The sequence below is a fragment of the Scyliorhinus canicula genome, chromosome 6 (genome assembly GCF_902713615.1).
Source record: "Scyliorhinus canicula chromosome 6, sScyCan1.1, whole genome shotgun sequence".
NCBI classification, from domain to species: domain Eukaryota; kingdom Metazoa; phylum Chordata; class Chondrichthyes; order Carcharhiniformes; family Scyliorhinidae; genus Scyliorhinus; species Scyliorhinus canicula.
Window position 1 is genome coordinate 179548850 of NC_052151.1, and position 19577 is coordinate 179568426.

The 19577-nt window shown below is 45.6% G+C and overlaps 2 protein-coding genes across 3 annotated transcripts in view; both read left to right on the plus strand.

Annotated features, from left to right (window-relative positions):
• Nucleotides 1–3367, plus strand: part of egln1a (egl-9 family hypoxia-inducible factor 1a) — a 134224-nt gene extending 130857 nt beyond the window's left edge. The window contains exon 4 of the mRNA XM_038800521.1: nt 1868–3367. Within this exon, the coding sequence (XP_038656449.1) occupies nt 1868–1929 (62 nt within the window). The 3' untranslated portion in view covers nt 1930–3367. The remainder of the gene's footprint in view (nt 1–1867) is intronic.
• Nucleotides 3368–5882: 2515 nt separating this feature from the next.
• Nucleotides 5883–13025, plus strand: LOC119967686. 2 transcript variants are annotated; one of them, XR_005461050.1, is made up of 2 exons: nt 5883–5994; nt 12304–13025. XR_005461050.1 is itself a non-coding variant. In XM_038800528.1 (2 exons), coding segments are annotated over exons 1-2 (612 nt in total). In that variant the 5' UTR covers nt 9911–11028; the 3' UTR covers nt 12306–13025. The 2 variants fall into 2 exon arrangements, 1 of the variants encoding a protein (XP_038656456.1); XM_038800528.1 differs by lacking the exon at nt 5883–5994 and adding an exon at nt 9911–11638.
• Nucleotides 13026–19577: the final 6552 nt, after the last annotated feature.

Below are 19577 nucleotides of genomic sequence, written 5' to 3' on the forward strand. Positions count from 1 at the left end.
CCTTTAACTGCACATGTACAATTCTTTTGCTTCAGTAGTAAATGGAGTCCCCACTCTACCTCTTCGCTCCAGAGTCCCTATTTCGTCCTCCCATTTTTGTTTGGTCTCGTCCAGTGGTGTTCCAGCTCTGTCCAGTAACTGTCCGTATATTTTCCCACATAGCCACCCCCCCCCCCCCCCCCACCCCCCCTCCCCCCTTGCTGCATCTGCCTATCTGGCCCTCTCGTAGTGTGGTTTCTGGGGCCCCGGGATATCTTACGGTCTCTTTGCGGAGGAAGTATTTTATTTGGAGTTGTCTCATTTCCTGTCCTTTTGTTAGTTTCACTTCCTCGTCAGTTTGTCCAGTATCACCAGTCTGTGCCCTACGTAAAAGTCCCCGACCGTCAGTGTGCCCCCGTCCCACTTCCATCATTTGAAGGTGGTATCTAGCATGGCTGGGGGGAATCTGTGATTGCCGCAGATGGGGTTATAAGGGACATTTTATTTAGACCGAAGTGTTGTCTTCGTTGGGCCCACGTTCCCAGTGTGGCCGCTACCACTGGGCTAGTTGTGTATCTTGTAGAGGGGAATGGGACTGCTGCTGTAGCCAGGGCCCGGAGGGTTGTTCCTTTTCAGGAGGCCTCCTCCATCCATACCCACTGCCGGGTTCGTGTACTCATCCCATACTCTCTCTGCCATTGCTGCCAGTGGTAGTATTGTAGATTCGGTAAAGCCAATCCCCCTTTGATTTTCCTTCTTTGCACTGTCGGTTTGGGAATTCTCAGGTTCCTACTTCCCCAGACAAACGCCAAGATTAGACTGTCTACATTTTGGAAAAAGGCCTTGGGGATAAAGATTGGTATGGATCTAAACAGGAAGAGGAACCTCGGCAGTACGTTCATCTTTTTTTTTTGCCTAATTTAGAGTACCCAGTTATTTTCTTTCTCCCCCATTAAGGGGCAATTTAATGGGGCTAATCTACCTAACCCGCACATCTTTGGGTTGTGGGGGTGAAACCCATGCAGACTTGGGGAGAATGTGCAAACACCTCACGGAAAGTCACCCAGGGCTGGGATTCTAACCCGGGTCCTCAGCACCGTAGTCCCAGTGCTAACCACTGCACAACGGCAGTATGTTCTTCTTGATAGTCTGCACTCTCCCCGCCAGGGTGAGTGGGAGTGAGCCCCATCTCTGTAGGTCCTTTTTTACTTCCTCCACCAAGCTGGTCAGGTTCCATTTGTGGATCTGTGTCCAATCTCTGGCTACCTGGATGCCCAGGTAACGGAAACTGTGCTGGACCGTTTTAAACGGGAGCCCCTTCAGCTCTGCCCCTCCCCCATTTGGGTTCACTGGGAATGCCTCACTTTTGCCCAGGTTACGTTTGTAACCCGAAAAGGTTCCAAACTTCTTCAGGATCTAAATCCCTCCTGTGGCTTTGAGACATGGAGGAGCAGATCATCTGCATAGAGTGAAACTCTGCTGACCTGTGTTTCTGCAATGCAATGCTGTGTGAAGTTCTAATGTCTCAAATGATATGCTTGTTACAATTACAATCTTAATTGTAGCTATTAATAAAAAAAATTGACTTGGTGACTGATATGGTTTTGGATTGGTTACCTGTTGGAACAACTTGTAAGTTAAAATCTGGATGTATGTGTCTGTTGAGAAAATACCTTGAAACTTGCATCTCTTTCCAGCTGATCACAAAGCAGTTCTGCAAGACCAGGGCCATCTTCTGCTTCTGTCTAAATACAAAAGTGGCGTTGTGGGCACATGTGGATTCAAGTGCAAGGATAAAATAGATGTATTTATTTAAATCGCTTGTGCACTTTGCAATATTCTACTTTGGTACAAATATTTGTTTTATTTTATTTCATTGTGGCTGCAGGTGAAAAGGGAGTAAAAGTTGAATTAAATAAGCCTTCAGAACAGAGTTTGAAAGAAGCTTGACACTTCTCCTTTCCAGTGAGTTTTAAGATTTATCAAGTGAATGTCACCCAAGTGAGTGGATGAAGAATATAACACTCGTGATTGAAGATGAGAATGCAGCAACAAAATCTCTTCTGGACCTTGAATCCTGAGGCTTTGCACTGCACTAACTCTTGGGTGTACTTGTTTCAAGTGAAGAATGCCATGGTTGAAACAGTAATGGAAATCCTCAAGCTGCACAGAGGTGCATGGAATTGTTCAAATGCTCTTAATTTGTCAATTATATTTTATCTGCTAGTCATGGACTGCAGTTTTTTTCATTGTTAATTGGAATTTGGAATAATTTGATGAATAGAATTCATGGTGAATTGCAGTATTGATATCCACGAGGAAAGTATTGATTTTTCTCTCTCCCTGATTTCGCCAGTATTGCAATTTAATTCACCGGAGAGAAAATACAAACATTTTAGATTTAATTGCAATGTATCTAATACTCTAACTTTAGCGGCAGGTGAATGAATGACCTCTAGCTATGAAGAAGAATAATAACCATTCTTCCAATTGTGAGCAGCAAAAACAATCACACTCGGTTTGACCTCTCTTCTGTTTTCCCTCGTCTTATTCTATTCCTTGATCTTGTATTTTTTTAAAGATCCTTGTAATTTTGAGATTTTTTAAAAATCATCAGTAGTGCCTCCAGTTCTTGTTGCAGTGAATTTGCTGCAACTGTAGCTTTTCTACCACCAGAAAGGTTGTTGTGGTTTCTGGTGACACACAGAGTATTGGAGGGAGCGACTGATGAAGATTTTATTGCTACACTTAAAGTGATGGGTTGAAGCATCTGAAGGATAAACTATTTGCAATAAAGAGATATTCTAAAAACAATCATCTAAAAATAAACCATTTTTGGACATGTTCGCCAGTATCTAGATACATAATCTTAAACCAAGATGTTGGAACACTTGAATTGGTTTGAATGCTGGTCTGTTTTTATCTTGTGTACTTTTTAAAACTAAAGTTTTGAAGCAGTGTTTCAAAACAGCGACAATAATCTCCTTGTTTTCTCCAATCATTCTAAAGTTCCTTATTTGAATGCAAAATAAATAGTGAACCAATTTTATATACAGCTGCATTTTATATTCCGGTTATTCCTTCCTGAAGGTGTTCAGTTTGGGTACTTTTCTCTTTGAAGCTGCATCTACGTAATGTTATGTCACATGTATTCAGCATTTGGAGACAAATCAAAACCATGGTGCTTTGATACCTTCTCCATGTGGTAAGCACCTGCCTGATCTCTTTTTCTGACAATATATTTTAGAATGCCCTGTGACATGAGAGCTGCATAGCAAAGAGCATGGATATAAGATAAGAGTTGCTAATTACTATTGTTTGAACATTATAATATAAAAGTGTTAATTATGAAATAAACTGACAGCTTGCACAAGTTGCAAAAATGTAATCATTTGTTGTTTCCTGAAAGCAAGTGTGATTTAACACATCAATTATATTTCAAAAAATATTATAGTTATGAGATTGTTGGATAAGATGACATTTCTGGTAAAGAATTATTGCCTATTCAACATCAGAAAGCGAACATTGGAAAATGATTAGGAATTAGGAGCAAAAGTAGGCAATGCAGCCCTTTCAGCCTACTCTGCCATTCAATCAAGATCATGGCTGACCTCTTCCTGGTCTCTCATCCACCTTTCTACTGTTCCCCATATCCCGTTAAAAACTATTTTTATTCAAGGCATTTAACAAACATACACAGAATATCAGAACAACAACACATCATCCCAATAAACTGTGGTGGGGTTGCTGACCGCTACTCCAGCAGAATTCTTCACCGGGCAATCAGAGATGTGAAGCCCACAACATCCTTCCCACCAACGCCTCACCTGCTCCATGTTCGCCGTGGAGCAGGTTCGGCAACACCAACGCTCCCTTCTGCCTCTGTCTCTAACAGGATCCTCTTAACCCGTGGCACCTTCCCTACCCATACAAAGTCTGAAATAATCATATCCAGTTTTCGAAAGAAGGCCTTCGGTACAAAGATCAGGAGTGTCTGGAATGTGAACAGAAAACTTGGCAGAATGTTCATCTTCACCATTTAGACTCTCCCTGCCAAAGTCAAGTGCAGCGTGTCCCACCTCTTCAGATCCTCCCTAACCTCCTCCATCAGTTTTATTAAATTCCATTTGTGTAGCACCGCCCATTCCCTCGCTACTTGAATCCCCAGGTATCGAAACCTGTCTCTGGTCACCTTAAATGGCATTCCCCCTAGATTGGCTCGCCGACCAACTCGTTCACCAGGAACACTTTGCTTTTCCATACATTTAACTTGTATCTCGAGAACGCCTCAACGGGCCCATGATCCTCTCCAGCGGGTCCGAAACATACACTATAGTAGGTCGTCCATGGATAGCGACACTTCATAATCCCTCGTCACTCTGATGACCCCCAAGAGCCGTTGCCACAGGCGCTACAGCCAGCGCAAACATCAGCGGCGACAGCAGACACCCCTGCCTTGTTCCCCTGTGCAGTTCGAAGTTCCGTGAAGCCATGTCATTAGTCCGCATGCTTGCCATCGGTGCCACATATAACAGTTACACCCATGCCACAAAAATCGTCCCAAACCCGTACCTTCCCAGGACCTCGAGCAGATACTGCCACTCCACCCGGTCAATTGCCATCTTCGTGTCCATGGACACCACTATCTCCAGCACTGAGCTCTCGACGGGGTCTTGATCATGTTTAATAGCCACCTTAAGCCACCTTATATTATTAGAAAGCTGCCTGCCCTTTACAAAGCCTATTTGGTCCTCCGCTACCACCTACTTAGCTACCCAGCACCAACTTAGCCAGTACTTTCACGTCCAGCAGCTCCTCCTTCTCCAACGCCTCATTAAACGCCCCCAAGTGATGTGGTGCCATGTCCGTCACAAACTCCTTATAGAATTCCGCTGGGTAACCATCTGGCCCCGGGGCTTTTCCCGACTTCATATCACATATCAGTCATTTACAAACCCAGGGTCACGACCTGCGGGCGGGTGTTGGCAGGGTCAAGGAGCCATGCGCTGGGGCATTCCCAATCACCTGGCAATGTGCCAAATGGCAAGACTTGCTTTTAAAAATGCTGGCGACGACTGGCTTTCAGATTGCTGGCTGTTTTGCACATGCATGCTCCTTCAACAGTGTGCAGGCTCACAGCACAGCAGGGCAGAACGCCTCCTCCTGACCTCAGCGCGCTGACCCAAGAGGAGATTTTTTTTTTTTTTAGTCGCTAGAGCCTTCCTGCCTGGAGCGGCAGCAGAGAGCAGATCATACAGATGTCACGTGTTCTGGACGCAAGCGATATCACTCATTTTGCAGCTGCCAGCAGTGCTGGTGTAAATTCCAGGGCCTCGAACAACCCATGAAGAAGAAGCAAACAGGAACAAAGCAGCAGAAAGATGATTACTTGAGGTGTGGGTTTATTAATTGTGTCACTGCAAATAATGGTTCAAAGTTCATGTATGTTATATGCAGGGAAGCATCGGCAAATGAAAGAGTAAAACTCTCAAAACTTCAAAGGCATTATAAGATTAGGAGCAACACGGTGGTGCAGTGGTTAGCACTGCTGTCTCGCAGCACCGAGGTCCCAGGTTCGATCCTGGCCCTGTGTCATTGTCCGTGTGTAGTTTGCACATTCCCCCCGAGTTTGCGTGGGTTTCGCCCCCACAACCCAAAGATGTGCAGGGTAGGTGGATTGGCTACACTAAAGTGTCCCTTAATTCCCGTACCAGCCTCCCCGGACAGGCGCCGGAATGTGGCGACTAGGGGCTTTTCACAGTAACTTCATTGAAGCCTACTCGTGGCAATAAGCGATTTTCATTTCATTTCATTTTCAATTGGAAAAAATTAGTTGGGTATTCTAAATTTAAAAAGAAGAAAAAAGGCAAATTTGAGGACAAACCTCTTTGTTTTTTTTCAACAGATTCAGTAAGATCTTAATTCATCAGCTGAAGTCCTTAGCAGAAATGTGACATTGAATAACAAAGCAAGTGAGATCATGAGGACCAAGTAGGCTCACCTGCCACATTAAAGGTAGGTGAAAATGGTGGGTCGCCAAGTTGAGGCCACGTGCGTCGTGAAGATCGGCCAGTGTGAGTTGCAAAGGTTCACCGGCTTGGTGGCGAAGGTCAGCCGGTGTTGGTCCCGAAGGAAGGTCAGTTGGTAAAATTGGGTCCCGTGCCAAAATGTTTGAAAAACACTGCCTTACAATATGCAATACTCCCTCAGCTGCAAGGGCTCCTCTAGCCCCTGCCTCTTCTCTTCCTCCAACTGTTTGTCTCAGAACCATCCCATGTTCCCCTCTTCACCCTCCAGGTCTGCTCTGTATAGCTTCTTATAGTAATACCTAAACACCTCGTTTATCTTCCGTTTAGCTCCGACACATCTGCTCCAGTATCCTCAATATTTCCCTGGACAGGGCCTGCCTCCACAGCTGATGTACTGACATTCAACTCGCCTTCTCCCTGTATTTGCATGGCAACCCCCTTACCCTACACAGCTGTCCTACCGCCCTCCTCATCGTCAACCTATCTTTTCCTCCTCGCCATTCCCTCCATGGTGGGTGCCCTCGAGTACTCCCGATGTACCTTCACTATCTTGTTCTTTAGCCGTTCATATTTCTTCCTCTACCACATGTGCATTGAATGAGATCATCTCCCCTTGGAGCGCTTTTAGCGCTTCCCAAATTGTGGCCGCCGACACCTCCCCATTTTGTTTCAATTCTACATAATCTTTAATCACAGCCTGCACTTTGTCACAAAACCCTCTGTCTGCCAACAACCCCGAATCGAGCCTCCAGCCCAGCCTCTGCTCCGGTCCCGATCTAAGCTGAATCTCCACCAGTGGGTAGCATGGTCCGAGATTACTATTCCTGCGTATTCTGCCCATTCCACCCCAACGAAAACCTTCCGGCTCACTACGATAAAGTCGACTCTTGAATATACCCTATATATATGTGAGAAAAAGGAAGACTCCCTTCCCCCTGGGTTCTTGAAGTGCCATTGGTCCACCATACCCATCTTTTCCATAAACCTACCCAGCTCCTTTGCCATTCGTATTCTACCCATTGACCTGGGGCTCGACCTATCGATCCCCGGCTCTAAGACACAATTAAAATCACCTCCCATAATCAATTGGTGCATCGCCAAGTCTGGGATTGCTGCCAGCAACCCCCTCATAAAACTAACTTTGTCTCAATTCAGTGCATGCATATTCACCATCACCGGCGTCCCTTCTAATACCCCACTCACAATCACATATCTCCCACCCGGGTTCCTCACTTCCTTTGTGCTCACAAACCTTGTTTTCTTACTCATCATTGCCATCTCACCCTACAACGAAACAATAGTCAGTTTGGTTCATCCATCTTTACCAGTGGCAAACGAATTGGAGATAGGGCCACCTCTATTTAACCGTAGATAGGCCTCAGAGATAGCCTGCCGCTGGTTGTTGAATTCTGCTGCAAAAATGCTTGTAGTCATCTTGATCGCCAACGAGGTGACCTGAGTCACAGTCACAACCTCTGGCATTTTCTTCTCGACAGACGAGCCTCGAGAGGCTTCCGAATCGGATATTGGTTCTTTATTCACTGACTTCTTGGACCTAGAGCGACTGGATATTATTCTCGTGTAGAACCCTTATCCCATTTAAATGAAAAGTATCACCCCAAAACCCCCCCAGAAAACAGGGTGTGTCAGGCAGGAGCCACCTCGTTGGGGCTACTCACTCATGCCACCACTGGAAGTCCCTGTTCTCCCATATTTCTGTTAGGTTGAGAATTCCAGCAACCATGAAATCACGAAGGAACCACAATATATGTTCAACTTGTGAGAGCATATAACTTGGAAGAGGAATCTGATGGTGGTGCTCCCATGCATCTGCTGACTATGTTCTTATAGTTGTTGAAGGTTACAGCTTTTGGATATGGTGCCAATGAAGCTTTGACAGCTTGCATCCTATAGGCAGCGACCTCAGTACATTAGTGGTAGAGGGAGTAAAAGATAATCTGGTGAAATGAGTGCTTGGTGTGAATGTTTTGATGAGACCTCCATTCAGATCACTGGCCATTAATACATACAATCTCCAGTCGCCTCTTTAACTTTGTAGCCCAGGCAGAAGAAGATAAGGCAGAATAAGTCACAGTCAAACTGCAGTGTTCTGATCAGACCATACCTTGAGTAGTACTGTGATCAGTTCGAGCTGACTTGGTACCTGACCCCCAGAGTTGAAGAGCTGAGCTACAGGGAAGGACTAGGTGAGGTATTAGATGTTTTTCTGGGCATGAAGTAGATTCATTCCCAGGGTCTGATGAGATGTATTCCAGGGTGCTTAGGAGGCAAGGTGCTTAGGAGAAGATTGCTGGGACCCAGACGGAGATATTTAAATTTTTGCTGGCCACAGATGAAGTGCCAGATGACTGAGGATAGCTAATGTGGTACCTTATTAAAGAAGGCAGGGTTAAGCTGGGCAATTAGAGGCTAGTTAGTTTAACATCAATGGTAAGGAAACTATTGGAAAAAATTCTGAGACACAGGATTAATCAACATTTAAAAAGGCAAGGATCGATCAGGGATAGTCCGCATGAATTTGTTGGTGGGAGATCCTTTCTAATATAATTGAGTTTTTCGAAACGCTAACTAAATGTATTGATGAGGGTAGTGCAATTGATGTGTTTTACGTGGACTTCACTAAGGCCTTTGACAAGGTCCCACATGGAAGGCTGGTCCAAAAGGTTATAGCCCATGGGATCCAAGGTAAGTTGGCAAATTGGATCCAAAATTGGCTTGTTAATAGGAGGCAACGGGTGATGGTGGAGGGTTTATTTTGTGACCAACGGTGTACCACAAGGATTGGCGTTGTGACCCTTGCTGTTTGTTATACACATTAACAACTTGGATGTGAATGTAGAAGCTATAATTAGTAAGTTTGTAGATGACCTGAAAATTGGTGGTGGTGTTGATAGTGAGGAGGATAGTCGTAGGCTACAGACTGATAATGATCAGATGGTAAATTGGGCAGGGCAAATTCTAACTGTTGCTAACTGTCCAATGAGTCTTTTGCTCTTTCAGTCTTTCCCTGCACAACTCTCATCATTGCCTGCATGTCCCTTATCCAGGCCATTGGCTCTGACAAATTCATTTGCTTCTCCAGGGAGTTAAAGTAATGTTTTTTTTTTGGTACGTGACTCAGAACCTAGCTGGGAACAGCAGACCGAAATGTACCCAGTTATGGATAGGGCCGATTTCGCCTGGTTAAACCCAGTGACCCTGCGTTTTGCCAGCTCTGCACCAATGTCCGGGTAAATTCTGATTTTGTGACCTTCCCCAGTGCTCGCTTTCATCTGGCGTGCCCCCACGGTCCTGATATTGGTGGAGCTTGCAATAATCGCTCTCGACTGCTCCCTGGCCTTAGCTTTCGGTCTGAGCTCTGGGGGTTTGGGGAAGCTGTCTCTCCCGGCTAGGTTGCCCAACATTTGGGCGACATAGTCCGTCAGGTCTGTGCCCTCGATACATTCGGGCAAGCTCACAAACCGGATATTCTCCTGGTCCTCGACTTCCCCTTTAAGTTCCGCTGGACTGCCACCAACCTTTTCACTTCTGCCTCCAGGACGACAATTCTGTCGCTCTGGTCTGCCGAGGCCTTTTCCAGGTCGAGGATCGTCCTCTCCTGAGTCGTCACTTTCTTCCCCAGACCATCGATTGTCGTCTGCATGGTGGCCATCGTATCTGCCACCACCACCTTGACTGTCACCTGGATTTCTATCCTGATCGCCTCCATCATGGCGGTCAGCTCCTTCATCAGGAAGCTCTTCCATCCATCTCCAGGTGGTGGGAGGGGGGGCTGATGCACTCCGGGGTTTCCTTTTATTAGGGGGCCGTCCAAAATGGCCGTGATCGGCGTTCTCCCAATGAGGCCAGACCCCTGTGCTCCAGGGTTTCCCTTTGTCCAGGGGGCACCCAGCATGGCCACCAACTGTGTGTACACCCCTTGGGTGCACCCCTGCACTCTGGGGTCTCCCTTTGTTTAGGGACCCTCCAAAGTGGCTACATGTGGCGCTAGCTTGTTTCTTCAGCCTGTTCCTCATTTTCTGAAGCCCGTATGAAATGCAACTCATTTTTCAGCTCTGTTTTTGTGTTCCTTTCCCTTTCCCCCCCTTACCCCACCACTGTCCCACTTTCCTTCCTGCGTTACCCTTTCCCCATCTCCCCCTGTGATTTTTCCCTGCCCCTGCCGGGAGGTGCGCTGCGGTCCCCCTTGCTTTCTGTCTTCAGGTGCGAGCTATTTCTGCTAGTGTGTGGTGGCCTCCGTCCTGGGGCTGGTCTTGCCCCTTCCTTATGCCCGTGACTGCCCGTTTTTCCTGTTTAAACCCTCACTTGCCTTCCACAGTCCTTGCTTGTTTCTATGATCCAGTTTTCCCTTTATGGTCAGAACAAGGCAGCACAGTCCTACACAACTATGTGTTGGTGGTCATCGACACCTTCACAAAATGGGTGGAAGCATTTCCATCCAGAACGAACACGGCCAAAACGATAGCTAAAATCCTAACTCAGCACATCTTCACAAGATGGGGACTCCCCCGCAGTATAGAGTCCGATCAAGGCTCCCATTTTACAGGACATGTAATGAAAAACGTCCTCACAATTTTCGGTATAAAACAGAAGTTCCATATCGCATACCACCCCCAGTCAAGCAGCATAGTAGAAAGGATGAACAGGACTTTTAAAGCCACCCTCAGAAAAATGGTGCAACAGCACAATAGCACCTGGGACACAGTTCTCCCCTTTGCTTTAATGTTCATACGAAACACGGTATACACGTCCACAGGATACACCCCCCATATCCTCATGACCGGACGCCCCATGAAAGGGACAGTATTTATTAGGACTGGATTTGGCCAGCCCCACAGTCACCGCCCTCACGCATGAAAAAGCTGTACAGCAGATTATTGAGAATGTAAAGGCAGCCCAGCTTGCAGCAGCTGTAAGACTTGGGACCCGCAAGAAGCAAAGCAAAGTTTGCTTTGATAAGACGGTACACGCCACGGAATTTGTAGTAGGGCAGCAAGTCATGCTCGACCTATACAACCCCAGTTTGTTCCTCTCCCCCAAATTTGCCGGACCGTACTCCATCTCTGACAATGTCAGCCCCTCTGCATACAGTAAGAAGTCTTACAACACCAGGTTAAAGTCCTCTGTAAACAAGATCACATATCCCAATGGCAAGTCTGTGTGGTTCCACATAAACAAGCTTAAGGCTTATGGCTCGCAGAACAACCACAGCACACCACGCTATGATTACACCCTTGCACCAGGCCCCACTCCCAGCGACTCCGAACATGATTCCAGCGACCCCTTCGAGATAACTCACATTAAAGCCCCTGATCCAGACCCACCGCCCAACGATTACAGATTGAACCCCAGCAGCTCCAACCTCGATACGAATTACTGGCACCGAGACAATTCGTTCAGGCTCATCCGGAATGATGAGATGAACCCCAATTCGCCCCAAGCCGTTTTAGCACGATTACTCCAGTCAAGAGTATGGCAGCCGGGAGAAGATGATGACTTGGAGTCTGACTCTGTTCGCTATAGAGCAATGAAGTGTCCACATGATGGTAAAAAGGAACCGATGGAGATTTACGGTGTTCTTTCTGATGGAATCTGCACGATTTTGTTATGTTAGTTTGATGTTTAAATGTTTGTTAATGTCAATGTTGAATGTTGTTTGTTCGCTACATGTTTTTATGGCCCCACGCCACCACTCCTTTGACACCCGCTGGCAGTTAAAAGAACAATTTTGTCCATAGATAACAGTTCATAACTATTCTTCTGCTTCGAGGCAGAAGATGCATAACTGCAACCACCACCACGACCACACTCTTACCCGTTGTCGTCCGGTCACTCAGGCAGTGGAGTAACGGCACTGGTCCCTGCCCTGTCTGAGGACCCCCTGGTCAGCTATGCTCAGGTAGAGCACATACGGCACTGGTCACCGTCCTAACCGGGGATCCCATCCATTCTTACCCGCCGCAGCCCATACGCACCCCATTTTGGCACTTTTAGTTCAAAACTTTTCTGTTTGTTTTTGGCGACCCTTCGGTTGCTTCCAGATGCTATTTACACTCTCGAACACTGGGATGATAGATCGCACAGGCTGCGAGACGACTCGCACTGTGTCGGTTTTTTTCTCGGCTGTCTTGGCCCAAAGATTTGGTTTTTAAAAGAAAATGAGGGAGTCACAGATGGTGACCAATTATAATGGGTAATTGGCAATAAAGGACAGACGGACAGACATACGAGACCTTAATCAAGTTAATAACAGATATTATGCTTGTGTCCATAGAACTCCGGAACCTCAGAAGAAGACAGAAAGAAGGAAAGATGAAGACAACCATCATGCTCTACAGTTGGATCTTAGCGGGATACCTCCAGTTGCGCGCGGACGCTACCCCCCTGACCCCTACCATGCAGGCCGTGAATGTTACACACTCCTGCCATACACCGTACCCCGAGGCAGTAACCAGTACACCGACCTGGTGTGACAAGTTCATAACCCTTTCCTACATTGTGGAATCACTATTAGTACTTGCGATACTCTGCAGTGTAGTGCAGACCCTCAGGCTAAGGAAATGGTGGAGGAATGTCTCCCGCACTCGCACTCCGATATAGACACTTAAATCCCCTATTTGTGGACTTCAACAAACCCCCCCAACCCCTTTAAGTGAATTAAAATGCATCCGTTTTTGTTGTGTGTGTGTGTGTCTTCGTTCCAATAAAAAGAAATGTAAAACTCTGTACTTGACCTGTGTTGCTGCTATTTGTACAGTTTAAAATGTTGCAAATTCTTTTGATTGTTTGATTGAGGATAGTTTAGTTAAGAATAGTTAGAGGTTCCAGTTTTTTAAAATTTTGTAATAGATGCCTGAATGTCATGGCACCCCATAGAATTTTATAGTGATGTATATACATAGAGTAATTTAAGTAAAAGTCTCAATTCATAGGACAGAGTAGTGTAGGACCTGTCCTTACTTATGGGTGCCCGACTTCAGAGAAGAACAAAGAAGATGCAGTTATAGAACATAGAACAGTACAGCACAGAACAGGCCCTTCGGCCCTCGATGTTGTGCCGAGCAATGATCACCCCACGTAACCCGTAATCCAACAATCCCCCCCATTAACCTTACACTACGGGCAATTTAGCATTTTTGCAATTTAGGCCAATCCACCTAACCAGCACATCTTTGGACTGTGAAGTTATGTGATCGTTCGCGTTGAGGATCACAAGGAGGGAGTGTAGCCGTCTGGGATGGCCATTTCCAGATTACAGAATGGATGATAGAACATTACAGCGCAGTACAGGCCCTTCGGCCCTCGATGTTGCGTCGTCCTGTGAAACCCCTCTAAAGTCCCTCTACACTATTCCCTTATAGTCCATATGCCTATCCAATGACCATTTGAATGCGTTTAGTGTTGGCGAGTCCACTACTGTTGCAGGCAGGGCATTCCACGCCCTTACTACCCTCTGAGTAAAGAACCTACCTCTGACATCTGTCCTATATCTATCTCCCCTAAATTTAAAGCTACGTCCCCTCGTGCTGTACATCACCATCCGAGGAAAAAGGCTCTCAATGTCCACCCTATCTAATCATCTTGTATGCCTCAATTAAGTCACCTCTTAACTTTCTTCTCTCTAATTAAAACAGCCTCAAGTCCTTCAGCCTTTCCTCATAAGATCTTCCCTCCATACCAGGTAACATCCTTGTAAATCTCCTTTGTACCCTTTCCAATGCTTCCACATCCTTCCTATAATATGCCGACCAGAACTGCACGCAATACTCCAAATGCGGCCGCACCAGAGTTTTGTACAACTGCAACATGACCTCATGGCTCCGAAACTCAATTCGTCTACCAATAAAAGCTAACACACGAACGCCTTCTTAACAACCCTCTTAACCTGGGTGGCAACTTTCAGGGATCTATGGACATGGACGCCGAGATCTCTCTGCTCGTCCACACTACCAAGAATCTTACCATTAGCCCAGTACTCTCTTCCTATTATTCCTTCCAAAATGAATCACCTCACACTTTTCTGCATTAAACTCCCATTTGCCACATGTCAGCCCAGCTCTGCAGCTTATCTATGTCCCTCTGTAACTTGTAACATCCTTCTGCACTGTCCACAACTCCACCGACTTTAATGTCATCTGCAAATTTACTCACCCATCCTTCTATGCCCTCCTCCTCCCGGTCATTTATAAAAATGACAAACAGCAGCGACCCCAAAACAGATCCTTGTGGTACACCACTAGTAACTGGACACCAGTCAGAACATTTCCCATCAACCACCAATCTCTGTCTTCTATAGTTACTGGGGTTATCTCTACTCCCCTTCTTGAACAAGGGGACAACATTTGCTATCCTCCAGTCTTCTGGTACTATTCCTGTAGACAAAGATGACTTAAAGATCAAAGGCTGAGCAATCTCCTCCCTAGCTTCCCAGAGAATCCTAGGATAAATCCCATCTGGCCCAGGGGACTTATCTATTTTCACACTTTCCAGAATCGCTAACACCTCCTCCTTATGAACCTCAAGCCGTTCTAGTCTAGTAGCCTGTATCTCAGTATTCTCCTCGACAACTTTGTCTTTTTCCTGTGTGAATGCAGACGCAAAATACTCATTTAGCACCTCTCCTATCTCCTCGGACTCCACGCACAACTTCCCACTACTGTCCTTGACTGGCCCTACTCTTACCTTAGTCATTCTTTTATTCCTGACATATCTATAGAAAGCTTTAGGGTTATCCTTGATCCTACCTGCCAAAGACTTCTCATGTCCTCGCTTAACTCTTAGCTCTCTCTTTAGAGCCTTCCTAGCTAACTTGTAACTCTCAAGCGACCCAACTGAACCATCACGTCTCATCTTCACATAAGCCTCCTTCTTCCTCTTGACAAATGATTCAACTGCTTTAGTAACCCATGGTTCCCTCACTCGACCACTTCCTCCCTGCCTAACAGGTACATACTTATCAAGGACACGCAGTAGCTGTTCCTTGAACATGCTCCACATTTCCATTGTGCCCATCCCCTGCAGTTTTCCTCTCCAGGCGATGCATCCTAAGTCTTGCCTCATCGCATCATAATTGCCTTTCCCCCAGTCAAAACTCTTGCCCTGCAGTGTATACCTATCTCTTTCCATCGCTAAAGTAAACGTAATCAAATTGTGGTCACTATCACCAAAGTGCTCACCTACCTCCAAATCTAACACCTGTCCTGGTTCATTACCCAGTACCAAATCCAATACGGCCTCGCCTGTCATTGGCCTATCTACATACTGCATCAGGAAACCCTCCTGCACACATTGGACAAAAACGGACCCATCTAAAGTACTCAAACTATAGTTTTTCCAGTCAATATTTGGAAAGTTAAAGGCTCCCATAACAACTACCCTGTTACTTTCGCTCCTATCCAGAATCATCTTTGCAATCCTTTCCTCCACATCTCTGGAACTTTTTGGAGGCCTATAGAAAAGCCCTAACAGGGTGACCGCACCTTTCCTGTTTCTTAACTCATCCCATAATATCTCAGTATTTGAGTCCTCATCAATGTTTGCAAAGACTATAGGGAAACATGGACAATGCTAAGAAAGCAGGCATGCACAGAGCCTGGATGGGTATTGAGAAGGCAACACCTGGACGAGACTGAAACTGTAGGTAGATTAGCATATTGATGGCCCATCTCCGGGAACAATGGAATAACATTCAAGTAACCGATACTAAGGCAGACACCCCGGCGCTAGAAAAGACACAAACAAAGCCAGGCCAACAGCCACCTTAGACACGCCCAGCCATCAGGGCACCCACCCGTTTATTGGTCGAGATCAATACCGATGATCAAGATACGGTCCAATTAATTGGGGCCACGTTCAAGGCCCACCCAAAATCGCGCGAAGCCCCCTTCAGGTATAAGAAGAAGCCCCCAAGAGGGAATCGCTCTCTTGGACTTGGCTCTCGAACCGGAGAGACCCGTCCACCAGCTGCACCAGAAGCAAGTAAGTCCAAGGGCAATGCTCACTATCAAACGGACGACCTCAGCTGTTCTCCTGTTACCTCTTCGAACCCAACAACCTCAGATCGGAACAACGGCCATTGTTCCTCTGACTGAGTGGGCACCCGAAGTTAAGTATAGGCGTTAGCGTGAGAGATAGTTTATTTCATGGTATTTGTGCATGAGTAGAGATTATTGTGTAAATAAATAGTATTGACTTTGAACTAACTAACTGGTGCATTGGTTCTTTGATCAGTATTCGGGTTTGAACCGTGTGGCGGTATCGAAAGATACCTGGCGACTCCAGAGCAAAACAATTAGGATTAAGGAAGGCAACCATATTTAGAGCCAGATAAACAGAGCAACAAAAGGGTGGTCAGGCTTTCAAAAAAACACGTGGCTGGCGGAGTTCCTTTTTGACTATCACACAACAACATATGTGACAACGGGAATTGCCCGTGCAGAACCTCAGCAGGAAAGTGGAGGTGCAGCAGGAAACGCAAAAGCAGCACCATGACCTGAGGATGCCAGGATAGCAATATCAGTCAGGAGACGTGGCACTTTAGCCCACAGGTGTCGTGCTGGAGCAAACAGGACTGGTCTCATACAAAGTTCGGATTCAGGGGAAAGTTCAGTGGAAGCATTTGGACCACCTAAAGAAGCAGGAGTATTGACGTCTCCTTCGTGCCAGATCTGCCCCTCAGCCTGGGGACCCAACTGACTAGATCCCAGCACTCAGTCAAGCAGGGTCTTCTGGCTCAGAAATGGACACAGAGGTATCATGTCCACTGAGGACTGAGGTCCCAGCAAATATTTCAAAGGTCAGCCAGAAAACATGGCACTTGATGAACCAATACACACCTAACCCAGAACTGCAGTAAGCATAATCACAGCGACGGGCAAAGTGCTGCAGAAGGCCCCTACCATTGGCGGCTGCCGGGGGAGGTGTGTATCAGCTGACTTTAGGGGGAGGGGTTTTTATAACCACGGAGAAACCATTGTTGGTCTCCCCATAAGACTCGTGGAAGATGAGCTTCCCAGGTAAGGGTAGAGGCCACCCAACTGGAGCCTGTTACAGACTTACATAAAAGCTGGCCCAAAGCATGGCCTGGTGTGGTTAGTTCTCCCAGCAAGAACTGGAGTGGGAGCGAGTTACTGCCTTGAGCAGAATATTATATATAGTTAAATAAATCTCTGTTCTATTTCCTCAAGTTACCAAAACCACCATCTACATGAAGTCTTGGAGAGAACCTGAAAAGCTGGGATCAAGCTAAACACAGACAAATGAATTGTGAAAATGACAGAATGCCAGTTCAGAATGTTATACGCCCCTGATGAAGTCAAACCTGATGAAGTCAAACAGTCTAGAAAAAGTCATAACTATCTCTGAGATGGATGGTGCTATAGATAAGAAAGCGGAGGAGTTTCCATGGTGTTAATTCTTTCATACCTCACATGTCAGAAACATAGCAAACCTATGAGAGCTGATGAGAGAGGATGTTGAGTACCAGTGATTGAAGTCTCATGAGTGAAGTTTCAGCAAACTCAAAAATGTAGAATACAAGGAGACCAGTTAGTAATACTATAATGGAAAGAAACTTGCCACTCTACAAGCAGGCCAGGTAGCAGCTCTGGTACAAGATGAAATGCCAATAGCATTCTCATCCAGAGTCCTATCACCAGATATGCTGACATAAAAAGAGAGGTTTTGGCCAACTTGTATGGATATGGGCAATTCCATTCAGATCCTGTGGGAGAAAGTTCATTGTGGGGAGTGATCATGTCCACTAGAGCAGATCTACAAGACAAATCTGTGTAGAATACCAGCAAGTCTGCAGACATTACTCCTGAGGCTTCAGAGTTACAATTGAACTCTTTTAGAAAAAAACTAGCAGGAAATGGTGCTAGCGGATGTGCTATCTCAGTTGTCATCACAGAAAAACCACGAGATTAAAGATCTAGGTATAAAGGCTCATCACCTAGTGGATGCACCACCACCAAAATGGAGTCAAATTAGAGATGAGAACAGCAAAGACAAAGAGTTACAGATGGTCTCTCTCAGCGAATGATTGCGGGATAGCCTTATAAGATACAACAGTCAGAAATACAGTAGTATTAGTCTTTCAGAGAAGATGATTGTGTTATGCTAGTTGGATCCAGAAAAATCGTACCCAAAATTATGCAGAACGAACCTCTCCAGATGATACATGAAGGCCACATGGGAGTGGAGAAATATAAGCTCAGAGCCTGAAGAGCAGTGTACAGGACATCAAAATAATGGTACCTGCATACAATGTATGCCAGGTGTATAGAAATGCATTATGGCATATTGTGGGAGCTGATTTATTCACACATAATCATGAATGGTATCTCTAGTTGCAGGCTGCCACACCAACTTCCCTTTTAACAGAACAATTTGAGACGCACAACAATCATCTCAGCAGTACAAGTTGTGTTTGCTCAGCAAGGGATAACTGAAAAAGTAATATGTGATTAATGGAACCCAATTCACTTCCAGAGAATTTAAGGAATTTGCTGAGCAATATGGGTTCAAATCATCACGTCATTACCATATTATCAAAGGTGGCTTGGGTTTATAGAAAGATACACTGAGGAGAATCCTCATGACATGCCAAGAGACAAAGGAAGATTAAAACCTTGCCTTATTGCCTTTTGAACTACACCTCTCAAGACTGACATGGGATTACTTACAGAGCTTCTGAATAGAAAAAAGTACCAGACAACTCTGCCAAGCAAGATACATCCTCCAAGTGATCAGGAGGACGTAAGACAACAACTCACTGATGCATAGGTTAGAAGAACACTTCAAAAAGCGTCCCAAATCACTGAGTTGTTGAGAGGGCAAATTATACATGTACAGATCCAATCTGGAAAACTTGGAACTCTACAAACGTTGTTAGTGAAACTGAGAATCCAGGGACAGACAACATTGAGAACATATTCAACCTACATTGGATTGAGAAAAACAGTAAAGGTCATCAACAATATCACTAACAAGCGACAGAACATCAACAGCATCACCAAAATACAAAAGAAATCAACACCAGAAACAATGCACAACCCTGACAATACTGGGTACAACATCGCCAGTACAGAATGCCAACACATCACAGAGCAATGAATGCCAAATCCATGAGATGAAGGCACAATATCCTACTACCTAAATGATCCGAATAATGTTTCTGAGAAAACAAGTTGTAAAAGACCCTTGTCGTGTTCAGTTAAATTATAAAAGCCCATTGTTAATTTTCTTTAGCTTTTGGTGTCTAAACGACTGATTGGAAATGTTGTAATGCCTCTTTCCACGATTCTTTTTAGAAGAGGGATATTTATTGTGCAGTATGTACTCCGGTACAGTCGACCAGGCTAGATGGGATTGAGGTTCACAAGGAGGAGGTGTTAGCAATTTTGGAAAGTGTAAAAATAGATAAGTCCCCTGGGCCAGATGAGATTTATCTTAGGATTCTCTGGGAAGCCAGGGAGGAGATTGCAGAGCCTTTGTCCTTGATCTTTATGTCGTCTTTGTCGACAGGAATAGTGCCGGAAGACTGGA